Genomic DNA, 24,448 nt, shown 5'->3' with positions numbered 1-24,448 from the left:
GTTTGGTAGAATTGGTCTATCGTTTTGGAAATTTGCAGCTAGTTTGATACCCTTTGTTCATCTTACGCCCGTTCATTTGTTTCTATCAAACCATGACAGACATGAGCAGGTGCCGAAAGCCGCAGCTGAATTGACTAGCCCGTCCCAGAAAGCGCCTATACGCAAGCCGCGTGGCGTCGCATCGTCGGGTTGGGCGTTCGTAGGGCTGGCTGGTTTGGGATGGCTGGATTGACTAAGCGGGTGAATCGTTCGCCCGGGAACAGCAATTCATCATCAATCAGCTGGCACCAGACCGAAAGGGGATTGGTTCTCGAGAGGAAGTTCTCTCTTACTGCTTCGAGTATTTGCTGACATTTCGTACGTTGCATGTTTTTAGTTCTTGGGCATGTAACCTCGCACCTCGCTTGGCGCGTCAGGCATGCAGAGGACCTTTTTAGTGTCGGACAGCCAGCCAGGCCGATGCGACTGATGCAATCCGTCGTTGCGCAATCCTGTCACTGTGGATGGCGGCCTGCGCAGTACTTTTCTGTTCCGACACTGACACTCGTATCCAGTCCAGGAGACTGTCCAGTCAGGGACACTTACTGTCCAGTCCAGTCCACCGTCACCCACTCGGCAGATTGCAGGTGGCCCGTTCGACGCCCCATAGCGGCTCCACTACCACGAGCGCTCCAGGTACTTTTAGGGAGCCTAGGCAGACCTAGGGAGCCCCAGCAGCAGCGCCGTCTGCTCCAGGCCTGCAGACTTACTGTGTCCATTCTGCATTTCTATCTCGCTTCTGCAACGAGAAGCAAAACCCGAGACACGGCGGATGGCTCGCGGAAATTGGCCGGAAATAGGCAATAAGCATGAGCATATACTCAGACGCACACTGGCCTGAAGCCTGATACAGACAATCCCCAGTCTTCTCTCGACCCTGCACCAGAACTGGACCGGCCGAGAGGCGCCGATGTTGACAGAGTAACAGAGAGGGAGCACCAACCCAGTAGTTAAAAGAGCCGACGCAGCTCGTGCAGCTCCCACCCTGGTCAATAATACTCGCCCTTCGCTTTGCTTTACGGCATTATACGGTCGTGCCTTGGTGCATGCACCATCCACCACCTGCAACCCCCCGGAGCATGCGGGGGTTGGCCCCCTTGATTGATGTAACCACCCGTCGCGCCCATCCATTAGTATCATCTCTCGGTCTATCTGTCGTTTTGACTTCATCTTTCCTGTATCTTACTTACTCCCATCGTCGTTGACAAATTGGTCTGACAAGCACGCCCGCACACCACGTTTCGTATTGACACGCGCGCCCACGCTCTCACGACATATGTGCTAGCACTCGGGCCAAGTCCCCGCGGAACATGGCCAAGTCTGTGTCCGACTCTGAGCCAGACTCCAAGCCCGTTTCGTCTCTATTTTGGCGCTCGGTATTGAACGCCGACGAGCCTAGACCGCCGTCGGCTTTGCGCCCAGGCCCCGGCCATGTCAAGTCAGAAGAAAAGCCTCAGTGCGAAAGAGGGGAGGGGACAGACCGCCTCGCCAAGAGCCCAACTGCCATCCCGGTGAAGCAAGAAAACCGGCCCGGAAATGACGGCTCTTGCGATTTCCAGCATGGCCGGCCTCAACAGCCGCCACCGCCGCCGCACCAGAACCACCATCCCGTCTTTTTGCCCACGGGTTCTGCTGCGGTGCCAAGCTCCAGCACCACCACCGCCACCACGCGGAGGCCCATCCAGCAGTACCCGGCCGAGATCTGGGAAACGCACAAGGCCCACCTCTATCACCTGTATATTCAGCAGGGTAAGTCCCTGAAGCAGATCCAGCAGGTCATGGCCCAGAGGGGCTTCAACGCAAGGTTAGCAGAACAGCTTTGTCATCGCCCGCCCGCTGAAGGGGGTCTACTAACGCTGGCGCAAGCGACAAGATGTACAAGGACCGGTTTTCCAAATGGGGGTTTCGCAAGAACAGGCGGGCACTGATGAGAGAGAGGTTGGAGACCCCCGTGGGGAGCAGCAGCAGCAGCAGCCACAACAGCAACACCAGCATAATACATGCGCACCATCGCGGGAGCAGTGGGAGCAGCGGCGACTTGGTTCGGGCCGACGACATGATGATGCGTGCACCGCACGTTTACGCAGCTACGACTACGAAGACCCGGGACGACAGACAGCCGCACGGGGGCTGGCCCCTGGTCTATTTCCAGGGCGCCATCTACGACAACCGGCCGCGGCTGCCGGATACGTACCTCGTCCAGGACCAGCTGCTGCGGTGTTTCGACGGCATGGTGGCGAGGGCCTGGGCCGCGGGCGAGCTGAAGTCCAGCGTCACCAACCGGATCATGTACGTGACGCCCGAGGTGCACCGGAAGCTGGTGCGCCTCTTCAACGTGAACGACTACGCCAGCACCCTGGCCGAGGAGACGCCCTACCGCCGCCCCTCGGCCGTCATGCGCAAGGGCTACGAGTCGGTGAGCACCTTCCTGAAGAACCCCTCGATGCTCGGCTTCCTGCGCCTCCTGCAGTTGACCATCTACACGGGCCAGAACACGCAGCTGCCGGCCGTGTGGCACTACATTGCCAACTCGTCGCAGCTGCGGAACTGCTCCGTGCCCGGCCTGCACGAGGTCTGCCGCAACATGGGCCAGCTCATCGAGTCCTACCCGCCGTCGGGCAGCCCCGCCTGCTCGCCCTTCGTCGACCTCGTCACCAACTGGCTGCCGCGGCTCGAGGCCATGGTGCCCCCGCCGACGACGACGCCGATGGCGCGGGAAAGCGAGGAGGCCCCGGCGACGCCGCTGCGCCAGCTGCGGGAGATGCTGCGGCGGCTGCTGCTGGCGACGTCGCACCGGCACTCGCTGTCGGAGGCGCTGAAGCGCTACGCGCGCAACAGCGAGCAGCTGGTGCGCGAGCTGCTGGAGCACCACGAGCGGCTCGAGTCGGCGGCCGAGGAGGGCGGCGGCGGCGGGCGGCGGCGGCGGGGCCGCTGGCCGATCTGCGCCAAGCTCAGCGCGGGGCTGCCCAAGGAGATCCGCCTGGACCTGGCCATCTTCTCGGCCTTCAAGCGCGCCGACGAGAACGGCGACTGGTGCCAGGACGGCGAGTACATCCTGGACCGGATGCAGGCCATCGAGCGCGAGGAGGGGCAGCGCGGGGACGAGCCGCCCATGGACGACCTGCAGCGGCGGCTGCTGCTCATCATCCAGAGCAACGTGCACCACGCCTTCTGGAGGCGGGAAAGGGAGAGACAGACCCGAGTCTCGCGGCCGCCTCCAGAGCAGGACACGAGGAGGATATGGACGAAGGACCCTGGTAGTAGTAGCAGCAGCAGCAGCGGCAGCACGACAACGACGACGACGACGAGCTATTACCGGGACAACAGCAGCAATGCGCGGCTGGAGCACGCCATCGCGCTGCGGCGGAAGGCGATGGAGTACATCACGGGCCCGGAGCAGCGCGAGCACGGCGAGCGGTTCGAGGACCTCATGGTGCTCGAGACGTGGTACCGCGAGATGGGGGACGCCAGCCTGGCCGACGAGGCGGTGCGGCAGGGCGACCGGGAGATCGCGCTGCATCTGGCCACGTTAACCATTTAAACTTGACCACCACCAATACCAACAACCTCCCCCATATCAAATATCAAATCTATGTGTCTACTAGTGCTTGTATATCTGTTTGCTATGGATGCACATCGTGCGTGAGGGGTAAAGGGGGTGGGTGTGCTCCCCAACCAACCAACCAACGTACCTGACCGGGTAAGAGCGCGTCTGCCTTGTCAAGTCAGGAGGCCCAAACGTTGGGGTCCGATTCGTAGTGGCGGGTGGTAGTCATGCAACCTGGGGCCCCGTCCTATGTCGAGATGCGATCGTGTCTCGCTCTCCCGTCGTCGGATCATGCTCTTAGTCGAGGGGAGGAGGGGGGATGCGCAAAGGCTTGCAGCAGCAGGCTCTCCGGGATGCATCCGTCCCCAGTCCCGTTTCCACCGTGTCTGCGCCATCGCCCAGTTCTGATTCGGCGTCTCCGGCGGCATTTTGTGACGCCTCCTGTGCTGAAACGGAGCTCGATGCAGTGCAACTGCAGACATTTTGGGCGGTCAGGGCGGGGTTGGCTTATACCTGGGATATCTTATACGGCAGTTGGTGAGGGCTTTGCATTTATGTTGCGAGAATTGTCCCGGGGATGGAAGCAATGCAATGAAGATATTGCGCACTCATAGTAGATAGACACCAACAATTCGAGACGGGAACTGCCGATGCACATGACGATTACCTACGATGAAGTCAAGATTCGTCGACCGTCAGAGCGGCTACACGCTTTATTCGTGGCGCCGTCTCTCGCCGTGTGGGGGGTTGTGCGGCAGGCAGCAGGCATTAGAGGCGCTTGCAGGCCCTGAATCGCCAAAAAGCCAGCTTGTCGGCCATTAGGTCTGAGAAACCCCCAACCGCCGCAAGTCAGTCGTCATGCCCGGCTCGACCATTCGAGCGGCTTGGCGAAACGCGTAGCAAACCTGCCGTGATAGAGTGAATACTTGAGTGCAGTGCCAAGCAGTGACGGACGGGAATGCCACTGAAGCTCCAGGTGGATCGGCCAAGAAAAGAGCAGTAAAAAGCGAACAGCTGATGATGCGCTGTGGCTCAAGCAACGCCCAAGCTCGCCCACGCTTGACGTGTTGCGACGCCGGAAGATGGAACCTAAGCTGCCTCATCTCCTCCACTTTGGCGGCCATCCTATTGCCATTATTGGCATCAAATAACTGGCAGGCTAGTCGGGTACTGGCCGGGTTCCTACTCGAAGCGAACAATATCGATTGATCGAATCCATTCCCTCCATCCATTTCCCCCGACCTAGCCCAGCTTGTGACCGACCAGGTTGCTTGCATACATCATTTTCATCGTCTTTTTTCCCTCCTGACGATTTCGATAAAAGCCACCATTCCGCCCTCAAAGTCTACTTCGGACCCCTCCTCTTCCCGCGACAATTCTTCTGCCCACCGAGCTGAATCCGCCAACCCACCCATTCGGCGCACCAGCAACCAGTCCGTCCACAGAGGAGGGAGCGAAGCTACATCCAATACTACTGCTGCTGCTGCTGCTGCTGCTATCACCGACTCCTACGAGCTAGACACCCTCGTCGCCCTCCCCAGCCAGCAGGAAAAAGAAAGAGACGCAAGGGAAGCCAGGACCCAAGCCAAGCGAGACCGGAAACGACGCTGGCTCGATGACCGCGACGAGATGAAGTTCTCCCATAGCATTCAGTTCAATGCTGTTCCGGACTGGAGCAGCCACTACATCGCCTACAGCAACCTGAAGAAGCTGTAAGTAATTTTGCTCTTGTCACACAGAATGTCGACCACTTATGTACTTGCTAACGTCATCCCCCGTGCAGCATCTATACCTTGGAGAAGAGCATACCCCAGCAAGGCACCACCGACGTCGAGACCCGGCCCCTCCTCCGCGACGATGACCCCCAGACCATCTTCTCCCGCGCGCTAGACGTCGAGCTCGAGAAGATCACCTCCTTTACCAGATCAAGGAGAAGGAGATCTTCGAAGATGTCGAGTCCCTGCTGCGCGACCTGCGCGACGAGAACGGCGACGCCGCCGCCATCAAGAACATGTCCCGTACCGACGCCGACAACATCCGCCAGCTCGCCCGCGACCGCCGCTCCTCCCGCGGCGCCCGCTCCACCGAGGACGGCCGCGAGGACAGCGACAGCGACGAAGACGACGAGACGGCCGCCCTGAACAAGAGGCCCACGTCGGGCGGCGGCCGCCGGCGCTCCATCCCCAGCGCCATGCACGCCTCGACCGACCTGGGCGCCTCCACCGACATGGGCCGCTCCACGCGCCGCACCAGCATCGCCGGCGGCTTCACCGACTACGCCGAGATCGAGGAGATGTACACGTCGTCCATCATGCTCAAGAAGCGCATCGTTGGCCTCTACGTCCAGCTGTGCGAGCTCAAGTCGTACGTCCAGCTGAACCACACGGGCTTCCGCAAGATCCTCAAGAAGTTCGACAAGATCGTCGACGTCGAGATGCGCTCCAAGTACATGGCCGCCACCGTCGAGCCCGCCTACCCCTTCCGCGCCGAGACCATGGCCCAGCTCGACGACTACATCGCCCGCCTGGAGCAGGCCTTTGCCGACACCGCCACCCAGGGCGACCTCGACCTCGCCAAGCGGGACCTGCGCTCCCACCTCCGCGAGCACGTCGTCTGGGAGCGCAACACGGTCTGGCGCGAGCTGATCGGCCTCGAGCGGCGCGCCGAAGCCGCCAGCCTCGGTCACGGCCTGCTCGGCGGCGTCAACGAGAGCGCGTCCCGCCTGCAGGGCGACGACGTGCCCCTGTCTCCCCACCAAGGAGTTCCGCACCCCCATCGGCCGCCTCAGCGTGCCCACCTGGATCTACGGCAAGCCCGTCATCACCCTCCTGATCGTCATTGCCGTTTTCCTCGTCCTGCTCTACGTGCCTTTCATGGAAAGCCCCGAGCAGCAGGACTGCGCCGCCATGCTGGCCTTTGTCAGTCTGCTGTGGGCGACCGAGGCCATCCCCCTGTTCGTGACGGCCCTCTTGATCCCCTTCCTCGCCGTCGTCCTCAACATCCCGCGCTCCGACGACACGCACGAGCGCCTGGACTCCAAGGCGGCCACGGCCTACATCTTCGCCGCCATGTGGACGCCCGTCATCATGCTGCTGCTCGGCGGCTTCACCATCGCCGCCGCCGTCAGCAAGATGGGCATCGACAAGCGCGTCGCCACCTTTGTGCTGGCCAAGGCCGGAACGCGCCCCCGCACCGTGCTCGTCGTCAACATGTTCGTCGCCGGCTTCGCCAGCATGTGGGTGAGCAACGTGGCCGCCCCCGTGCTGTGCTTCTCCATCCTCGAGCCCATCCTCCGCAACCTGCCGCAGGGCTCCAACATGGCCAAGTCCCTCATCATCGGCATCGCCCTGGCCTCCAACATCGGCGGCATGCTGTCGCCCATCTCGTCGCCGCAGAACATCATCGCCCTCGACAACATGGACCCGCAGCCGTCGTGGGGCCAGTGGTTCTTCGTCGTCCTCCCCGTCGGCGCCGTGTCGCTTCTCTGCATCTGGGTGCTGCTCCTCGTCACCTTCAACCCCAGCAGGGGCACCACCATCATGCCTGTGCGCGTCGTCCGCGAGAAGTTCACCGCCAAGCAGTGGTTCACCGTGGCCACGTGCATGGCCACTATCGCGCTGTGGTGCGCCAGCCACTCGCTCGAGTCCACCTTTGGCGACATGGGCGTCATCGCCATCCTGCCCATGGTCGTCTTCTTCGGCACCAGCATCCTGAGCAAGGACGACTTCAACAACTTCCCCTGGACCATCATCATCCTGGCCGCCGGCGGCTTGTCGCTCGGCAAGTCGGTCAAGTCGTCGGGCCTGCTGCACACCGTCGCCGTCGACATTTCCCAGCGCGTCGACGGCCTCTCGCTGTACTCGGTCGTCCTGGTCTTTGCCACCCTGACCATGGTGTTTGCCACCTTCATCAGCCACAGCGTCGCCGCCTTCATCATCCTGCCGCTCGTCGCCGAGATCGGCCGCGGCCTGGACGAGCCACACCCCAACCTGCTGGTCATGACGTGCGCCCTGATGTGCTCGGGCGCCATGGCGCTGCCCACGACCAGCTTCCCCAACATCAGTAAGTTTTCTTTCCATTTCATTCCAGACTCGACTCGTCCGCTGACTGTTCTTTTCCCCACAGCCGCCATCATGAAGGAGGATGCCACGGGCCAGCGATACCTGACGGTCAACCATTTCATCAGCCGCGGTATCCCTGCCAGTATCATGACTCTTTGCGTCGTCGTCACTCTGGGCTACGGGTCCATGCATGTCATGGGCTTCTAAACGCGTGTACATCTTTCTATGTGAAAGTTCATTTTGGTAGTCGCTCTCTGGGCTTGCAACGTGGTTAAAGTATTTGGTATTGGCTGCTTCGGCACGAATTGCATACACAGGTAGTTAGGTCGTTTGGCTTGGGTGTGCGATCCCGTTATGGGATCTGTCTTTCGTTTGGGTTGCTTATTCGGGATGTGTGCGAATCTACATCACAAGCGTGCATCTATGTATGTAATATCTGGTTATCGGTATATAGAATGTCTCCAATTCCTCAGTTGTCAGATCTATGTGGTATACTTCCAACGTCCTTCATGATTGGCTGTGGTCTTACACCCCAGTGCCGGGCTTGTCTCGGGAGCCGTCGTTTTGTGCTTGCGCGGTGAAGTGTCCGGCATTGGTGGCAGATTAGAGATAGCCGCTACTGCAGGATGCGGCCCATCCCTGCATGGACCCGACAGGTTGCACTCCCACGTGCCATGTCGTCAGTATTAAAGTCTGCATCTGCAGCCCGCAGCAGGTACCGAATTCTGTTTGCAAGCCAGATCGGGGCTTGTTTTGACGGTCTCCTGGTTCTCCTCGGGCGGCTTCTTCGCTGCAAGCATCGCGAAATCTCTCGCCACTCGTGTGTATGAAACAACCAGCCGCCTGTCGTTCGGCCATGCAGCAGCAGATCCCTTCACCATTGTCTCCAGTGGTGGCGGTCCCAAGTCATGCCCGGCGACAGGAATTCTTCCGCGCGACTCGACTCGAGAGATCAGATCCCTCTAGCCAGGACTCTAGCGGCCCCCAATTTCTCCATTGAAAACGGCACTACCGCCGGTCGCTAAGTCGGTGGTGGTGAGCTGGCAACCGAGGAGGCAGCTGTGAAGCAGAGACCAGGCTTGCAAGACGCAATACGGCATGCGTGATACAGATAGCGCATGGTGACTCGACTTGGATTTAACCGGATGTTCTCCACGGGACCATCACGCAATCTGGCGTCTTCAGCCTCCTCCTCTGCATGGGTTCGTTCCTCCGAGCCGAGCGGCCATGCATTATTAAGCACCAGTGGAGAATCAGGGAAGTGGGTATAGCGCACGGTGCTGCCTTGTTCGTACTGGTTCGGCCACTCCTGAATCCGATGATCGGTTCGGCTTTAAGTAGGGAAACTGGGGCGGTTGTTTCTATGCACTGCTATGCTAGCTTGCTTGGAGCGGTCAAACTCATTACCCGTCTCAGAACCCGTCCGCCGTGCTTGTGTAATCAGGAGTAGGAGGGCCAAAATACTGGATCGCCAGCAGATTCTAGAAGTCTTGGCCGTCATGCCGGGCCGCGACCGCTAGTGGGCTATATATACCACGTAGCTAGTCCCCTCTCCCATATCTCTTGTTGTAGTCTCTCAGCAGTTTCGAGTTTTCTTCCGTTTTAGACCTTTCCTTTCCAGATACCCCAACCCAGTTCCCCGACACCATGGCCGCTGAATCCAAGCTCTTCCAGCCCTTGAAGGTGGGCAACAACCAGCTGCAGCACCGCCTGGCCATGGCGCCCCTCACCCGGTTCCGCGCCGACGGCGAGCACGTGCCGCTGCCCATGGTCAAGGAGTACTACGAGCAGCGCGCCTCGGTGCCCGGCACCCTCCTCGTCACCGAGGCCACCTTCATCTCGCCGCAGGCCGGCGGCTACCCCAACGTGCCCGGCATCTACACGCCCGAGCAGATCCGGGCCTGGCGCGACGTCACCGACGCCGTCCACGCCAAGGGCAGCTTCATCTGGCTCCAGCTGTGGGCCCTGGGCCGCGTGGCCAGCCCCGACGCCCTGAAGAAGGAGAACCCCGACTTCAAGGTCAAGGGCGCCTCGCCGCTGCCCGAGGCCGAGGGCAAGACGGTGCCCGAGGAGATGACGGAGCACGAGATCCAGGCCTTCGTCCGCGACTACGCCCAGGCCGCCCGCAACGCCGTCGAGCTTGCCGGCTTCGACGGCGTCGAGATCCACAGCGCCAACGGCTACCTGCTCGACCAGTTCCTGCAGGACGTGAGCAATCAGCGCACCGACCGCTACGGCGGCTCCGTCGAGAACCGCTCCCGCTTCACGCTTGAGGTGGCCAAGGCCTGCGTCGAGGCGCCCGGCGTCGGGCCTGAGCGCGTCGGCATCCGCCTCTCGCCCTGGTCGCCCTTCCAGGGCATGAAGATGGCCGACCCGGTGCCGCAGTTCACCCACGTCATCCAGGGCCTCAAGCAGCTGAAGCTGGCCTACCTGCACGTCGTCGAGTCGCGCATCGAGGGCAACGTCGACGTGGCCGAAACGGCCCCGGCCGAGAAGGTGACCTTTGCCGTCGAGGCGTGGGACAACACCAGCCCGGTCCTCATCGCGGGCGGCTTCACTGCCGACAGCGCTCGCACGGTCGTCGACGACGAGTACGCGGGCCGCGACGTCGTCGTCGTCTTCGGCCGCTACTTCATCTCCACGCCCGACCTGCCGTTCCGCATACAGAAGAACATCGACCTCGCCCCCTACGACCGCGACACCTTCTACAACGCCGGCAGCGAGAAGGGCTACGTGGACTACCCGTTCAGCCAGGAGTTCCTAGAGACCCAGAAAGTGGCGGCTTAGATTTTGTGCTGGATATTGGATAATTGCATGGCGATGGCGCAACGGCATTTTTAGAATAGAAGCGGCCAATTCACGATAGATCGATGAGAATACAAGAAGAATATATATACAAGAAAAAAGTAATGGACGTTTTATCACAAAAGAGGACGGTGCTCCCTGATTACTTGTTGTAGATGCCCCATTTGACCGCCTGTCCTTTGATGTTGCCGTTGCACTTCATGTTCCCCTTGGCTGCCACCCTCCCGCCGCTGCCAAACCTCTTGATGGCTTCGTTGGTGATGTCGATGAGATCCTGTGCCCCGACGGTGAAGTGGGCGTTGCCCTTCTGCTCCGTGGCTTCGGCGCCGAAGTGACAGCCGCCGGCGTCGCCGATCTCCCGCTGGTTCTTCCCGAGCACCTGGATGTTCCACGACTTCTTGAAATCCACTTCGTATTTGCGGATCATGGCGAGGCAGTCTTCGACCAGAGGCGAGTTGTTGTTGGTCTGGTCCTCGAACGTGGAATCGCCACACGTGTCGACACCGGGCGTGATATGACAGGGGTAATCGGGCTCCGAGCTGTTACCCTTGTCCCATTGCCTCCAGGCCACCGCCGGGCTGCAGACGGGCATGCGAACGAATCCCGGCGTCGTGACCTTGGTGTCTAGCAGGTCTTCCCGGCTTCCCTGTTTTGTGATATCGATAAATCCGCCGCCGTAGCTCCGGCCGTTCTGGAGCCAAGTGCGGACCGCGCCCTCGATCAGTTGCGACCGGCTGAGGCCGCCAAAGCTGTCGGTTCCCAGCGTGCTTACGCCGGGAAGCGACGAGAACTTTCGATCGGTGCAAATATCGGGGTAGCAGTTGGCTTTGCCTTTGCACGGGCACGACTGTGCGTCGCCGCTCGGGTGGACCAAATAGTACTGTTTGCCGTCGACACAGCCGCGGGTGGCCTCTTCGTCGCTCACGTACTCGGGCAGCGAGCCCTTGCCGCAGTCGAAGCCCGCGTCGATGATGAAGGGGTGTCGGCCCGAGCTTCTCCAGAGCTCGGGGACGGCATAGCCGTAAAAGGTCCGCTCCACGGTCTTCCGAAGCTCCCCTGCAGTGAGTGGTTTGGGGGCTGTACTGCCATCTTCGCGCTTCCCTGCGATAAGCTTTCCACCAGCAATGGCGCTCCCCAGCAACTCTATCGAGGAGTCGCTGCCGTCAAACACCCGGAGGAGGTGTTCCTCGATGATGTCTGCCCAACCCCCGATAACTTTGCCGAGGGCTTCTTTGAAGCTGATTTGAGTGTCCGTCTTCCATTGCTTTTCTTTGGCTGGTAGCAGGTCCTTGGCGAGCGTTGTACTCTGTCCAATGAGGTTCATCACAGAGTCTTTAACATTATCAAGCCGTGCACCCGAGGCAAAATATGGCAACGACTTCAGGTACGAGTTGAAAAAGGGGCCCGCCACCGAAAGGGTCCCGACGGTGATGAGATCAATGAGGAGGAAGTTCCACATGTTACCGTCCGATGCCGAAATTGGCGCAAACCTGTTCATCAGCTCGTCAATCGAGATAGATATGAGGCCGAGTGCTTCGAATATGGCTTTGCGGTAGTCGGTAAAGGATAAGTGAACTCTCACTAGCGAGTTCCAGATGATTTCTCCCGCAGGCCCTGATTCTTCTCCATTCATTCCGCTGCTGCACTTGCTGACCTTACAGGAGTCCAGCTTGACGTATTCACAGCCGGACTCGGCGGGTGCGGAATGGAGCGTAGCCGCGACGGAATTAATAAAAGTCATTTTCTTGGGTTTGTCCGTGTCCCGCCAAATCCGGAGCACGTCTTTCCAAGCAGCGTCCGCGTGTAATCTCTCCCATCGCTGAGAAGGCGTATAGCCCATGGGATATTTAACAATGTCAAGAGTGCAGTCAAACTGGACCCAGCTCTGGTCTCGGGTTTTGTCCTGCAGCGGGTCGTTTCCGGTGCTGGCGAGCTCCTTGAAGATGGCCCAGCTCTTGGCTGGACCCGGTACGTCGTGGTACTCCTGTAGATCGGTAGCCCAGTCGGTGGTGCCTCCCATCCCCCACGCTTTGTAGAGATTGGTGCGCGTCCTCTTGGTCTTTTCACTCATCCAGCCGACCCATTGGTTTGTATCGTAAACCAAGACGTCGGTGTTGCTGCTCGGGTCGACAAAGCTAGTGACCACTCGGCTAGAATCCCGCATGATCTCCGCGATCTCAGCGTCGGCCAGATATCCAGCCGTGTCGGTGCACTTGCCTTTAGTCGCATCCGAGTTGCCGCCACTGCCCGTGAACTGGCACTGGGGGCCCCAACAGCCGGCCTGTGCCATGTTGAAAGACCGCCCGTAGCTCGTGATTCCCACGACCACCTTCTTGCCGGGGACGCCGGCCTTGGTAATCATGGCCAGGGCCTGTTTCGTCTCGGTCAGGTTCACCTGGCTACGCAGGCAGCGACCTGTGCCGCACCCTTCCTGTGAGTATGCGTTGTCGTAGTCCCACTGGCCGTGGAGGTCGTAGGTCATGTAGACAATGTAGTCCACGATTCTTCCGATCTCCTTGATGGGAAATTGCTTCAAGTACCAGTAGGACGAGGGCGCCGCGATGCTGACCGACTTTCCACGAAGCAGGTTCTTCAGAATCACCAGAAAAGCCAAGTAGTTGGGCCCTTCCTCCTTGCCACCCGCGGGGATAATGGGGAGGTCAGGTGCACCAGGGTACTCCCAGTCAATGTCGACACCATCCAGGTCGTGCTTCTTGATGAAGTTGGCAATGTTGGTAGCTGTCTTGAGACGGTTGGCAGGCGTAACTGCGTCACGGAAGATGGCATAGGTGGCGGGAGATGTGGAGAATTCCCATCCTCCAAAGGACAAGATCCTCTTGGCACCCTCGATTTTGGTGAACTCACCAAAGTGATAGGTAGATAGCGCGTCGCCCACCTCCACCTCAAAGCTGGGTGTTAAGGTGCCAAAGCCAAAGTGGATGTGAGTGTACTTGGAGGTATCGATTTGCATGGGGTGTTGATAGAGACACTTCCGGTTCATGTTGTAGCCTTCAAAGTAGCCGATGTTGATGCCGCCGCTTCCGTCGCCCTTGATGACGTCGGTGCCGCAATTCGAAATGCAGCCGTAGGTTCCGGGCTCAGCGGTCCCAGGAGCGCCAGTGTTGGTGTCGACACAAAAGTCCTGAGTGATACCGCACTGGCCCCATATGTTGCAGCACGCATTCAAGGGGCAGGGGTTCAGCTTGGAGATGTCGGAGTTATCAGTGGGTTTCTTGGACCCCGGCTTCTGTGGACCGCACACTGCATTGGCAATCGGGGCAGGGAATGGAGGATTGCCTTCGCTCAGACACATGACGGTGTCTTTAAACAAGAGTTTGCAGCCGTTCCAACCCCAAGTCTTCTTGTTGAACTCCTCCAGCTTCTCGATGGTGAGACTGTACTCGGAAGCTAGGTTGGCGCAGTTGTCGTTGCCCTGAACTTGGTATGCATGGCAGGAACCATCGGCTCCGGGCTGTGGACTGAAGTCTGGGAGGTCTCCGCTTGAGCAACAGACGTGCTGCTTGGGCTGCAGTTTAGTACAGAAAGAGTTGGACCCCGAGGAGCCCGAGTTGTATCTGATAAAATCCGAGCTGGAAATACCACATTTGCTCGCCAACTTGTCACAGAAGTCGTTCTGTTCAACCTGAATGGACCTGCACTCCGCACGAGCCTGAAGAGAGGGGCGACGTCTCAAAACGGTCGAGTTGGATGTTTGGTTGGCATGTATAAGTGGCGTGGTGAATACAGCCTGCTCGGTGATGGTGGACGACTCCGAGAAAGAGAGGCAACTCGCGTTGGCCCAGGTCTTGATGGCATTTTGGATAGAAGTAAAGGTGCCATTGCTAGTAGCCATGATACCAAAGATGTGGGTTTTGTCGTAGCCAGGTTTGCAGAGCTGCATGGCTAAAGTGGGAGTGGAGACGTTGAGGTTGTCGAGGTTGTCTTGGAACCTCTTCAGGGCCGACGTGCTGAGGCTTTGACGCAGCAGACCTTGGCCAATGTAGAGACCGATTGTGGCCTGGCCAAACTGACCAAAGATGGTGAGAGGCTGGTCGGCGGAAGCTCCATGACCGTGGTCGATATACTTGCGCAACTGGCTGACCAGGGAACGGATGCCAGAAGCAGCCATGCCAAAGCCCTCCTCCCACCACCCAATCTCCAACTGGACTTGGATGGACTTAGTAGAAGCTAACCCAGCGCTAGGCTCGTCAGGAAGCATGGAAAAGTCCGGCCCAAACGATGAGCAGGCTTGAATTCGGTGGGGGCCGGCCGGGTCATCGACTTGGTCGTGAAGAGAGAAGTCGTAGAACATAGCTTCCTGGCATCTTTGGATGTCCTTGAAGTCAGGATAGACGGACCAGTTTCCAGTGTTGGGCCCAGAGATAAGGCAACGCTCAGGGCACGTATTGGCATTGCGATAGGTTGGGCTAGACGAAAGTCGTGCCAACGCTCCGTCTGCTGAAAGCAAGAGACCTACAGCACCAAGGGCGAAGGTAAACCACGAACTCGCCATGGCTGTTGGATACACGCTACAACGAGTATCGAAAAACGGGAAGAAGAGAGTGAATGCAGCCTTAGCTAGCCCATGGGATAGCTCTCTGTGTAGTTGGTGAGCGGGCTTGCTCTCTTTTATTACTGCTTCCCCCAACTTCCCAACTGCATGCTCAAAATTGTCACGTCTGGTTCTTCCCGAGTCAGCTTCTCGGGCTAGGAAATCGATGGCTGCGCCGAGCTACCCGCCTGATGGTATGCAGGCCCGAGGTGGTAACACACTTCAGTCCCTGAAATGTTCCTACACTATTTCTGGTCGTCCACATGGACTGTCAGAGAACGATTGTCTTTCTGGACATACATGTCTCTGCTTGTGCTATCTCAATCTCTCAACCATGTACTTTTCACGACAACAATACATTCCGTTGGCTGTCTGATAAGTGGGAAACGGCATGTACCGAGAAACAATAAATCACGGTTACACTGCAAGCCGGAACTCTATTCCTCGGCCGCACTCCCTATTTGGAAGACTCCACCCCCACGATGGCGGGCCGCCCGGTCCGAACCCCAGCCCGGGTAGTCAGGGGGAAACACGATGCACGTGCCATAACAGCTGTTTGTGGAGATGTGTATAGCATGTTGCATGTGCTCGGCAAGAGGCACAGCTGTCGCCAAGCCGGCGTACGGCACTATGTGGCCAATTACCCACCGTCTCATTTCTTTCGACAACCAACAACACTTGGCATCCTTTCACTACAAGAATTCCCTCCTTTCCTTGAAGAGGGTGATACTCTATCTGCCTTCACCACGCCGCAATATCCCCAATTATTTTGTCTGTTAACATGCAGCCGTTCAACTCTAGCCTTGGTTGGCTCCTTCTCGCTGCCTCGGCCTCCTTCGGGATTGCGGATGCTGAGGCACGCCCAACGTCGGGCGTCCTCGAAGTGGACCAGATTTTCCCTCGCAATGAGACGTATGCGCCTACGGAATTCTTCCCTTTCATTTTCGCCTTCCAAAACTCCGCGCTTGCGCCCTTTGTCAACCCTTTCATTGCTGTTACGGCACTTAACGCGAGTGATGGCTTTGAAAGCGTCGTGGGCGATTTCTACGATCTGCGACAGGTCAATATCTCTGACCATGACCCCTACTTTCAGTGGCAGATCTATGGCCAGTTCCAAGCCGAAGGCAAATACACACTGCGTTGGACGCTGCACTGGTCGCACTGCACAGTGGATTCCCTCGCTTCAATAGACAACAAAGCTACTAAGAACGCTACCACCCAACTCATCACCTTCACCATTGCGAAAGGCGGGCAAAAGGTTGACCTGGTAGCCCCTACTACCAACCAGGAATGTCTTGAGAGAGCAGGAGTCACCGTCAACGTCACCCGCACCTTGCCGATCCAGCCGGAGATTGACTGGAATGGTGGCGACACTTGCGCCGTCGTGTCCAACTCTACCCGCATGCCAGATCCCTGCAAGGTCAATATTGACGCAGCTGCCGCCTCCAGCATCAATGCGGGCATTCGAAAAGACGGCTGCCGGCGCAACCCAAACACAACATCATTCGACTGTCCGTCAGACGACAAGAGTGGCAAAGGTGCACTCGCCATTGGAGTAATGACATGTTTTGCAGTGGCCTTGGGCTCGCTTGGCTTTATTTTATTGTAATTAGATTTGTCATTCATTTTGCTCTTCGGTTCAATGTAGGCATGATCCCAACAGAAACGAAAGCTTATATGTGTGACTCCTTATTAAATCTGCGCACGCAACCAACTGGCCAATATACCGAATGGTCGGAAAACTCATTAGATTTGTCATGTAACCCTAATATATACCCGTTTGGAGTCACAAGGGGCAAGAGTCTATTGGGATATTGCATATGAAGTCGAGCTTAGTTCGGCGCATACTCCGCGCTAATATTACATGTCACGCCCCGTTACTTCCCATAATGGGTATACAAAGTGTCCACAATATATGAACTGGGTATGCGGTGATCCACCCAAAGGATATCCCCTGTTCAGATGACTGATCTTGGTTCTATAATTAGTGAAGCGAATGAGGGGAAACACGGCGTAGGGACGAACGATCTCACATGTTGCCGGAGGTCATCTTGCGGTTGATCGGACCGCGCTTGCTGCCCAACGCCGAGTTGCCCATCTCCACCATAATGAACTGGAACTATTGCCATCCGCATGTGGGATAATTAAACGACGCAACAATACCAAGAAATTCAGGCAAGTCTGATTTACGGACTGTTCTAGCCCATCTACTACCAGATATGAGCTCACAGAAGGACCGAGAAATCACATCATGGGTAAGAGAGAGACAAGTGAGGGACTTTAGTTCATGGCTGATCAAAATATAAAAAGAGGTATTCCCATAGACAGATTTGATTGTCTCTTCTTTCCTCTATAGACTACCCTTGTCAAGACTCGTAATAATACCTAATCTACAGTTCATGCTCATCAGCCTCCAAGCTTAGCTTCCCAGATACCATGCAGCTGATACAGTACTTAGCCGCTGGGCTTGTCACTGGGGTGGCTACCGCCAAAGCTACCTTGTCCAGACGCGCGGTTGAGTGCAATTTCTCCGCGGCCCCCCGGAGCGGTGCGACATGCGAGGGCTTCACCGGGAGCTGGGGGTGTCCATCGAGGACTTGCAACAGCTGAACCCCGGCATGACCTGCCCCAACCTGGATGCCAGCCGCGAATATTGTATCTTTGGCACCGTCAATGACAAGCCGGAGCCCCAGCCCCAGCCAACCACCACGTTCAAGACCTCCACCACCAGGGCACCTCCAACTACTACCAAGGCCCCCGTCCAGAGCAACCAGCCCCAGATGCCCGGAATCGCCAAGGACTGCGATACCTTCCACAAGGTTGCGTCCGGTGACCAGTGTGATACCATTGCCAAGCAGTACGGCATCAGCCAGTCCCAGCTCAGAGAATGGAACAGCGAAATCAACAACGGTAAGTTTTGATGATGCTAAAACCGTCCGATTAAGCCACAACATGCGAATACATCTAACCTCCTTGCTTCAGAATGCACCAATATCTGGTTGGACTATTACGTCTGCGTACACGTGCCCGGCGCCACCACGGGAGCGCCTGAGCCGACGCAAGCCCCGCCCTCGGGCCCGCAGCCCCAGATGCCGGGCATCGTCGACAACTGCAAGGCATTCCACAAGGTCGTCTCAGGCGATAGCTGTTGGTCCATCTACACCGCGGCGGGCATCTCTTTTGGCCAGTTGCGCGAATGGAACACGTATATCGACGCTGGCTGTACCAATTTATGGGCTTCTTACTACATCTGTACTGGTGTCTAAGTCCCAAGTATTCTTACCGAGACAATATGGCCAGAACGGATAAATATCATCTTATCATGGGTCTATCTCTTAATACTATATTGTAGCAACACTATCATCTATCTACTGCCGTTCAATCGAACCTGTTCAAGTCTACTAACGTGACACATTTCGCAAAGTGACTCTCATTGAAAACACGCGGACGGCCTCCCAGCTTCAGCGACTCAGTCTTAAGTTGAGCAAGTGACATTTTGTTCATCGTGTTATCAGTGATGTTTATCATTCATACTCTTGTTGTGACTGACAATATTGTTACTGGCTTCTCGCGCAATGAATCGGCGACTCACTGATGCTGACAGGAACTGTATCAGTGCCCGGAATCAACGTCGTCCAGATCAATGAGTGATTTAATAGCCTAAGATGAGCGTCGGGGCGTGCCATGTCGCTTCTTCCCCCCGGTTCTGTTTCCGCTAACCCTTCTGGTATTATTTGGCCTTTTCTTACTGCCTTGCGTTATCCGGCCGCCTCTTCTTCTTCTGTGGTCCCTATTCTTATGCCGATTCCATTATCCTTCTTGACTCCTGTCCTGTTGATCCCCGTTCTCCCACTCTTCGTGCTTAGACCGTATACCTCCCTTTCAATTCTTTAAAGCCAAGTTTATTATAATATTTGTTATAGTTAAAAAGCTATATATAAATAAAAAACTTAATTTAAAAAGAAAAGAATCGCTTGGTTATAAATAATAAAGTTATTACTTATTCTAGCGATGCGACATTAGACAGTTGATGAGATGTGCATAGCTGTCTAGCTAGGGTCGTTCTCAAGCTACCCAAGTGGTCAGTCGAGTCAGGCCGCGCTTGCAGCAGAGTAGCCGGATCATTCTAGGCCGACACGCCAACATCGAGGATGGGTTGGCTCAGTTAAGACGCAGGCACTGGGGCGGCGAAACGTGGTTGGAGGGCGTGGGTGATGAACTGTATCGGGAGGAATGCAGGATAAGCTAATTGTCAACGTGCGGCCAATTTGTCGACATCGAGCTCCATTCTCGACAGAGAATGAAGACTGCCTGTCACGCTCGTGTCCGAAGATACGTGTCTCCATTGCGTCCGTGCATCTATCCCGCTCCTGACGTTAGTAATATAGGCTAGAGGCTCGGGTGCTGCTTGGAGGTCGCATATAACTTGAATACTGTTTTCTTCTTGAGTGGCGCATAGCAAGTCGACGAACTCACGATATTTGTCGAGATCAGACTGAAGGTAATGTATATGTTGCTTCAGGGTCTTTACAATCGCATTGGCTGGTATCACGACGCCGCCGGCCTCCACAACTATAAGACTAGGTGCGCTGTCGATCGTCTGCTAAATGGCAGCATAGGACAAGGGCCCCAGACTAAATACAGCTTCGCGTCCAGCGTTGTCTCTGGCTCCTTTGTTCTACCCCCGCCAAATCTGTTTCGCCACCGTCTTCATCACGACTGGCGCTGTCTTACATAAAAAGAATTGATTTCGTTAAGGGATACGCTAATTCCCAGAACATTGAGGCTCATGAACTTTCAAACGGTCGAACCTTTTCATTTCACCGCATCTGTTGCATTTCTCTTCGACCTTCTCGATACCCATGAATGCCGCCCACGGCTCATGTGCTGTCCAAACATGGCGGCGCATGTCACGCTGCTCGGCACTCCACCCCTTCGTTCGGATTTGATCGCGACACCACTTGAATGGACAGTAGACAGGTTTCGCATGGATTCTGTAGTGTTTCCTAAGCAGAGACTTAGCAATGACCATTGATGTTCTGTACATTAAGCACTAACTTAAGATCCCTGGCTGTGCGTTTTGATTTACCGCAGGAACTATCGGGACATCGGTAACAGCTATCTCGCCTCGCCTCAAGATCTGTCACAGGAGCTAGCAGCTCGGTGAGTTCCAGAAATCTCATGTTTTCGTGGTCAAAGTCGTAGTCAGGATTTGCTGGTGTAGCGTCTGGGTCACCTGAGATGCCTATGTTGGCATGAAGTTGATATTGAAATGCATCGTTGCAATGATTAACGAAAGAGTAGGAGGGGTTGGAGGTTGTCGGGGGTGGCGGATCTGGAGGCTTCCGCTACTGGGATATGCCGGAACCAGACCTCGCTGGAATGGGAGTGACGCTGCTCATGTTATTGTTCTTGATGAGCGCTTGCGGATTCACGCACCCGCCAAAATCGTAGCCTTTGGCTATGGACGGATCGAACTGGGAGCCAGGCCCGTTATTGTCGCTTGCTGGCCTTGCTCGCCAGTCTTCGGAGTCAGAGCAGTCAAGACTTGGGGAATAATATCGGAGAGCCGGGTCCGACATTTTGTGGCCGGTGGAGTAGCTGCTTTGTATAGTTTTATGTGGAACAGGCTATTTGATAACACAGATTTTCTGTTCTTGGTTGGAATATCCTTCCAAGGTCCTAACTTTATAGACGAGCACATTGATCTTCACTGAGGGGGGAGGAGACTAATGGATGCGTCTCAATCTCAAGAATTACCTTGAATCTGCTTGTTTGTTGTGCAGCCTCGACTGTTCGGCAGATTATGTAAATGGGGACGAATCAAAGAAAATATGGTGTGTTGGGCAGAAGTGTCTCAAATGCCCCGCCCAAGAAGTTTGGCCAATAGTATTATTGGCAAAGTGATCAGTCTACCATACAACACGGGATAGAACTTGTTGATATTGTCATTGATTGGTGAAAGACTGGGTGGCCCTATGCAGCACTAATATGTTTCAACTTGGATCGAGCGGCATGAAATGTCGGTTAAGGAGGGGCGGGGGGTAGTTAACCGCCGGTGGCGCATGGTGGACGTCATTCCCTTACACTGAGCTATTACATCCCGCTACAGTCACGGCACGCAAAGACGGGCGTCAAGCCATGGGCCCACCACTTACGGTTGGTCAGCTTCATATGCACGTAAAGTTATATTTGTGATGGTCAATGAAGTACAAACAATTCGGGTCCGACCAAATAATCACTACTCTATGTATGCATGCGAAGGGTCACTCTCAGTGCATCGAGTGTTTCCCGTTGTCCAACTAAGTCGTGGACTGCAAACCTTTTTTACTCTACCCTAACGGCGTAGCTGATATCACTTTAGTCTGAATCCCTTTCCACAAGAGTTTCCTGGAGTACAGTTGGAAGCACAGGAGATATGGCTACACCTCGTCTCGATCCATACGATAAGTTGATCAGTCGATTCTACGAGCATGTTCTCACCTTGACTGTTTTGGGACAAACAAGGGGCAAGCACACTGCAGTATTGCACCATAGTGGTAGTATGGTGGCCACTTCTGCCAGGCTCCTCAACAACCTATCTTACTTACTTGATTACGAAAAGGGAGGTGCTACATCTGCTGCCATTGGGGTGGAAGATGGAGCATCTTGCTATACCTTCTGGTTGGCCTGTAACAATGGGTCGAAGCTTATGACCATGAAGAATATGCTTGAGGACATAACACGGAACATCCGCGATATCATCTCGCACCCTGAAGACGAAAGGGAGGATATGACTATCGAGTTGATCCGCAGGTGTGTCAGTTTCTCTATCGCTAGGGTCGCCAAAGAAAGGCAAATATTGTCTCGCTCGATCAGGAAGTGCGACGAAAAATCGCTATTTACAGGATCCCAGTCCAGTGAGTTCTGCATGTCCGCATGATATCAAATAACAAAGTGTGCTAATAGCTGCAGATACTGCCCTGGGAACCTGGACCAAAATGTTTGAGGGGAAACGTGGTATGAGCCTCTGCCTCCTCGCTTACGATCAGCGAAATTCGAGCTGTATGAAAGAAGTCACCCAGCGAGGTCAAGAACGACATGGCGTCCACCCGCCTCATGCAGAGCTTTACCGAGATTTAAGGCACAGCCTCGGACGTCTAGCTTATCATATAAGCGCGGTCAAACAAGTAGTTGAAGATGCCTCTTGTCTTCATTGCTTGTTTGAGGAGGGCACATCCCGGGTACGGTGTATTGCTCCGGTGCCAAGTGTTCCGCCTCCTAAACCTGATGTCTTGACAACTCTCAAAGGCATATTGAAGAGGATGCTTCCCAGTCAAGACCCTCGTCTGAAAGAATATGAGGAGACCCTGTTGATGATGGATCAGAAGATGGGCCTTCTACGGAGAATTTTGAACGAGTACAATCGACCAGGGTTTCAACCCTGTGTACATGGGGAGGTTCAGGTATTGGACCACTTTGAAACAAAAAGGCTTCGATTCTTTGGTGATAACCGGATTGTTGGATGTAGTAAACCTTCTTGCTTTTGCTGCTACCTATACTTCAAGGCGCATCCGGCCAAGCCAGTGGAACTACGCTCCCACCTGAAGATATGGCCGAAATGGGGGCCTCCACTTCTCACCAATGGGGCTAAGGATGACAGGTTTACCGAGCAGCGTAAGATCATGGTCACTATGATGAAAGACCTCGGCTCCGAGGTACTTGATCAAATTAAGCAAAAAGGCATGGCGCCGCAGTGGCACGCTGATTCTACGACTGGAATCACCCCATCTGTATCCTTCAACACTCATTCCCTTGAGTCACAACTTGCTGACTTTACAATGGGTATGTCACTTTAGAGTCTCTATGCTATTTAGACACGCTAACGGTCCTGCAGGCGATGAAAATGACCCTGAATCCTTGGAAAGCGAGGCAGATGATTCCGGTTTTCTGTGTGAGATTGGGTTTCCTTCTGGTGAAGATGGCGACGGAGCCGGATCCAATAAAGGAGACGGACCTAATGAACAATACGAATCGGACTCTGATGGTGGAGCACCACTTTAGAATATATGATCACGATCTGTTTTGCATGCTCGAAGTTAAGAACGTATTAGGCTATATTAATACGAGCAGAATGTTGCGGTGCTGAAGTGTCGGTAACGAACGAAGGGTGTTAGCTATGGCGGCTAGCTCTCCCGTGTACGGGTTCTTCTCTGTTCTTTTACCAAGTGTAATGGCCTTATCCAGGATCGTCCTTATCCGGCTCCCCCAAGGGGTTAATGCGAATGGTTCGATGGTTTCTAGCTCTTCTACGGGTATGTCTTTTAATAGGTTAGCTATTTGGTAGAACGGCGACCGATGATATCTCCGGAACTTTCGTATCCGCGCGAGATAGGGGAGACCCTTAGGGTAGGCCCGCCTGTGGTAGGCTCCGGCTTTCGGATGTATGCCCGTTTACTAGACTCGTCGCCGTACGACCGGTAAGTAAACGTTCCAGTATATATACGGGTGAATCTGACGTTAATAACCACAAGCTTTGGGATATTGCCGTCACTCCTGGTTTGTAACCCTTACCGAATCCTTTACCAACATCGAATGATACATCGATGGAAAATGTGCAGGTGGCATCATGTCAACTCAACTTGTCGCAGTCCAGAGCGGTAGAGGTGGATGCGCCAAGACCTACAAATAATCAGCCTGGTAAAACACGTACTGGTCGCGTAAGCAGACCTCTGCGTCGTTACTTTTCTATTCTTGCGAAGACTAGCCTGACTTGCCCCTTGCCTGATTTATCTACGAAGAATATAAGGGCGGCTGCGAGAGAGTTATCATCCCAGCCTAGGCACCGGACCGTTACCGACGATAATCCACCTTACAACCGCGCGAAACGGGATCGACAATGTTATAAGGAAAGTCCTGGGGCCGCCTCTAGGCACGCACGGAAGAAGACAAAGACGGCGGCGGCGACTGAAGAACCATACAACGTCGATTTTAATAAAGTATTCCAGAATGGACTCGTACTGCAAAAGCATATAATCATACAATACCCGCCAGAAAGCGATCGATGGTATTTGTTACGGTGTGACGACCACGGGCTGCATTTCAATCGAAATCCTCTTCATGGGGCTGCGAGACATATGCGGGCGGCAGAACACCGGGGTCCCAAGCGACACCTAGATATCAACACTTTGAAGGATGCCGATTCGTGGTCTTTGCACCTAATCCGAAGCGGCACTACACCCTTTCTCCTGGGCCTCGCCAATATATTGACTCTGCTAATACCAACTCATCTTTACCGCAGTCAAGCAACCGACGGGAGCCCAGCGGCTTTGAGGCGATGGAAGCCACGACCAGACAGAGAGCCCCACCACGGTGTACCAGATGTAACACTCTGGGTCACACAAGGACCTTTCAAACATGTCCCCTGAGGCACGCAGAGCTACAACTTCGAGTACAGGCGAAATT

The 24,448-nt window shown here is 55.6% G+C and overlaps 9 protein-coding genes across 9 annotated transcripts; 6 read left to right on the top strand and 3 right to left on the bottom strand.

Moving 5' to 3' along the window:
* Window positions 1–372: 372 nt before the first annotated feature.
* Window positions 373–647, bottom strand: PG998_015103 (uncharacterized protein; the record flags this gene model as incomplete). The annotated part of the gene is made up of 2 exons (XM_066881919.1): window positions 373–511; window positions 586–647. 2 exons carry the CDS (start codon window positions 645–647, stop codon window positions 373–375), a joined length of 201 nt encoding a protein of 66 aa, XP_066723117.1.
* A 702-nt stretch (window positions 648–1,349) lies between these two features.
* On the top strand, window positions 1,350–3,580 carry PG998_015102 (uncharacterized protein; the record flags this gene model as incomplete). Its single annotated transcript, XM_066881918.1, has 2 exons — window positions 1,350–1,843; window positions 1,906–3,580. 2 exons carry the CDS (start codon window positions 1,350–1,352, stop codon window positions 3,578–3,580), a joined length of 2,169 nt encoding a protein of 722 aa, XP_066723116.1.
* A 1,635-nt stretch (window positions 3,581–5,215) lies between these two features.
* PG998_015101 (SPX domain-containing protein) lies at window positions 5,216–7,854 on the top strand (the record flags this gene model as incomplete). The annotated part of the gene is made up of 4 exons (XM_066881917.1): window positions 5,216–5,298; window positions 5,477–6,301; window positions 6,375–7,648; window positions 7,712–7,854. The coding sequence occupies 4 exons, from the start codon at window positions 5,216–5,218 to the stop codon at window positions 7,852–7,854; spliced, it is 2,325 nt and encodes a 774-aa protein (XP_066723115.1).
* A 1,440-nt stretch (window positions 7,855–9,294) lies between these two features.
* On the top strand, window positions 9,295–10,434 carry PG998_015100 (FMN-linked oxidoreductase; the record flags this gene model as incomplete). The annotated part of the gene is made up of 1 exon (XM_066881916.1): window positions 9,295–10,434. The coding sequence occupies one exon, from the start codon at window positions 9,295–9,297 to the stop codon at window positions 10,432–10,434; it is 1,140 nt and encodes a 379-aa protein (XP_066723114.1).
* A 160-nt stretch (window positions 10,435–10,594) lies between these two features.
* PG998_015099 (chitinase) lies at window positions 10,595–14,965 on the bottom strand (the record flags this gene model as incomplete). The annotated part of the gene is made up of 1 exon (XM_066881915.1): window positions 10,595–14,965. The coding sequence occupies one exon, from the start codon at window positions 14,963–14,965 to the stop codon at window positions 10,595–10,597; it is 4,371 nt and encodes a 1,456-aa protein (XP_066723113.1).
* An 820-nt stretch (window positions 14,966–15,785) lies between these two features.
* Window positions 15,786–16,563, top strand: PG998_015098 (uncharacterized protein; the record flags this gene model as incomplete). Its single annotated transcript, XM_066881914.1, is given in 2 exon segments — window positions 15,786–16,519; window positions 16,533–16,563. 2 exon segments carry the CDS (start codon window positions 15,786–15,788, stop codon window positions 16,561–16,563), a joined length of 765 nt encoding a protein of 254 aa, XP_066723112.1.
* A 996-nt stretch (window positions 16,564–17,559) lies between these two features.
* PG998_015097 (uncharacterized protein) lies at window positions 17,560–18,270 on the top strand (the record flags this gene model as incomplete). Its single annotated transcript, XM_066881913.1, has 2 exons — window positions 17,560–17,914; window positions 17,987–18,270. 2 exons carry the CDS (start codon window positions 17,560–17,562, stop codon window positions 18,268–18,270), a joined length of 639 nt encoding a protein of 212 aa, XP_066723111.1.
* A 1,499-nt stretch (window positions 18,271–19,769) lies between these two features.
* PG998_015096 (uncharacterized protein) lies at window positions 19,770–20,586 on the bottom strand (the record flags this gene model as incomplete). Its single annotated transcript, XM_066881912.1, has 4 exons — window positions 19,770–20,010; window positions 20,063–20,249; window positions 20,299–20,381; window positions 20,444–20,586. The coding sequence occupies 4 exons, from the start codon at window positions 20,584–20,586 to the stop codon at window positions 19,770–19,772; spliced, it is 654 nt and encodes a 217-aa protein (XP_066723110.1).
* Window positions 20,587–21,422: 836 nt separating this feature from the next.
* Window positions 21,423–23,047, top strand: PG998_015095 (uncharacterized protein; the record flags this gene model as incomplete). Its single annotated transcript, XM_066881911.1, has 3 exons — window positions 21,423–21,903; window positions 21,959–22,828; window positions 22,881–23,047. The coding sequence occupies 3 exons, from the start codon at window positions 21,423–21,425 to the stop codon at window positions 23,045–23,047; spliced, it is 1,518 nt and encodes a 505-aa protein (XP_066723109.1).
* Between the last annotated feature and the right edge of the window lie 1,401 nt (window positions 23,048–24,448).

This window comes from Apiospora kogelbergensis, assembly GCF_038363985.1.
Source record: "Apiospora kogelbergensis strain CBS 113332 chromosome Unknown utg000019l_segment0_segment0, whole genome shotgun sequence".
In the NCBI taxonomy this organism is placed as follows: domain Eukaryota; kingdom Fungi; phylum Ascomycota; class Sordariomycetes; order Amphisphaeriales; family Apiosporaceae; genus Apiospora; species Apiospora kogelbergensis.
Note: the sequence above shows the minus strand (reverse complement) of the source record. Positions and strands in the feature narration are given on the sequence as shown.